Source organism: Leptonychotes weddellii, unplaced genomic scaffold (assembly GCF_054177405.1).
Source record: "Leptonychotes weddellii isolate Sample4059 unplaced genomic scaffold, ASM5417740v2 HiC_scaffold_45226, whole genome shotgun sequence".
Lineage (NCBI taxonomy): Eukaryota > Metazoa > Chordata > Mammalia > Carnivora > Phocidae > Leptonychotes > Leptonychotes weddellii.
The window spans coordinates 1-814 of NW_028012120.1; the positions used below are offsets into that span (position 1 = coordinate 1).

At 58.6% G+C, this 814-nt stretch overlaps 1 gene segment (V, D, J or C); it reads right to left on the reverse strand.

Moving 5' to 3' along the window:
• Window positions 1-117: 117 nt before the first annotated feature.
• Window positions 118-811, reverse strand: LOC145719450 (immunoglobulin heavy constant gamma 2-like; the record flags this gene model as incomplete). The annotated part of the segment is given in 2 exon segments: window positions 118-461; window positions 583-811. Coding segments are annotated over 2 exon segments (558 nt in total), but the record flags the coding sequence as incomplete, so codon positions are not given.
• Between the last annotated feature and the right edge of the window lie 3 nt (window positions 812-814).

Consider the following 814-nt stretch of genomic DNA (forward strand, 5'->3'; position numbering starts at 1 on the left):
CAGTGCTGGGTGCTTTATTTCATGCAGGGGTGCCTGCCTGGGAGGTATGTACACAGGGGTAGGGGCTCTGGCGTCCTTGTGGGACCCTGAGAGCCCATGGTGGGGGGCTTGCTGGGATCCCGGGTGTGTTGCTCAATTACCCGGAGACTGGGAGATGGATTTCTGTGTGTGGTGGTTGGGTAGAGCTTCATGCATGACCACACACGTGATGACCTCTCCCCGCTGCCATCGGTTCTTGTCCACTGAGAGCTTGCTGTAGAGGAAGTAGGTCCCATCTGCATCCAGCTGGGGTGGGGTTGTTCGGATACTGCTTTCTGGCATCTGCTGGCCATTGCTCTGCCACTCGACATCAACCTCAGATGAGTAGAAGTCTTTGACCAGGCAGGTCACGCTGACTGTGTTCTTGTTCATCTCGTCCCGGGATGGGGGCAGGACGTACACATTGGGCTGATGGGCCTGCCCTGTGGGATCAGAGTCAGCACAGATGGTCACTCCCAGGGTGGAGGGCCAGACCAGGTTTGCAAGACCCTGCTCGACCCTCCCTGCACCCCTAACCCCTGCACCCCCCACCCTGCTGCACACCTCTGGCCTTGGAGATGGTCCTCTGGATGGGGGATGGGAGGGCTTTGCTGTTGACCTTGCATTTGAACTCCTTCCCCTTGAGCCAGTCCTGGTGCACGATGGGGAGGACACTGACCACACGGTAGGTGCTGTTGAACTGCTCCTCAGGCACCTTCGTCTTGGCTGTGGACACCTCCTGGTCATCCACAAACCAGCTGATCTGGACCTCAGGTTCTTCCAGGTCCACCACCAC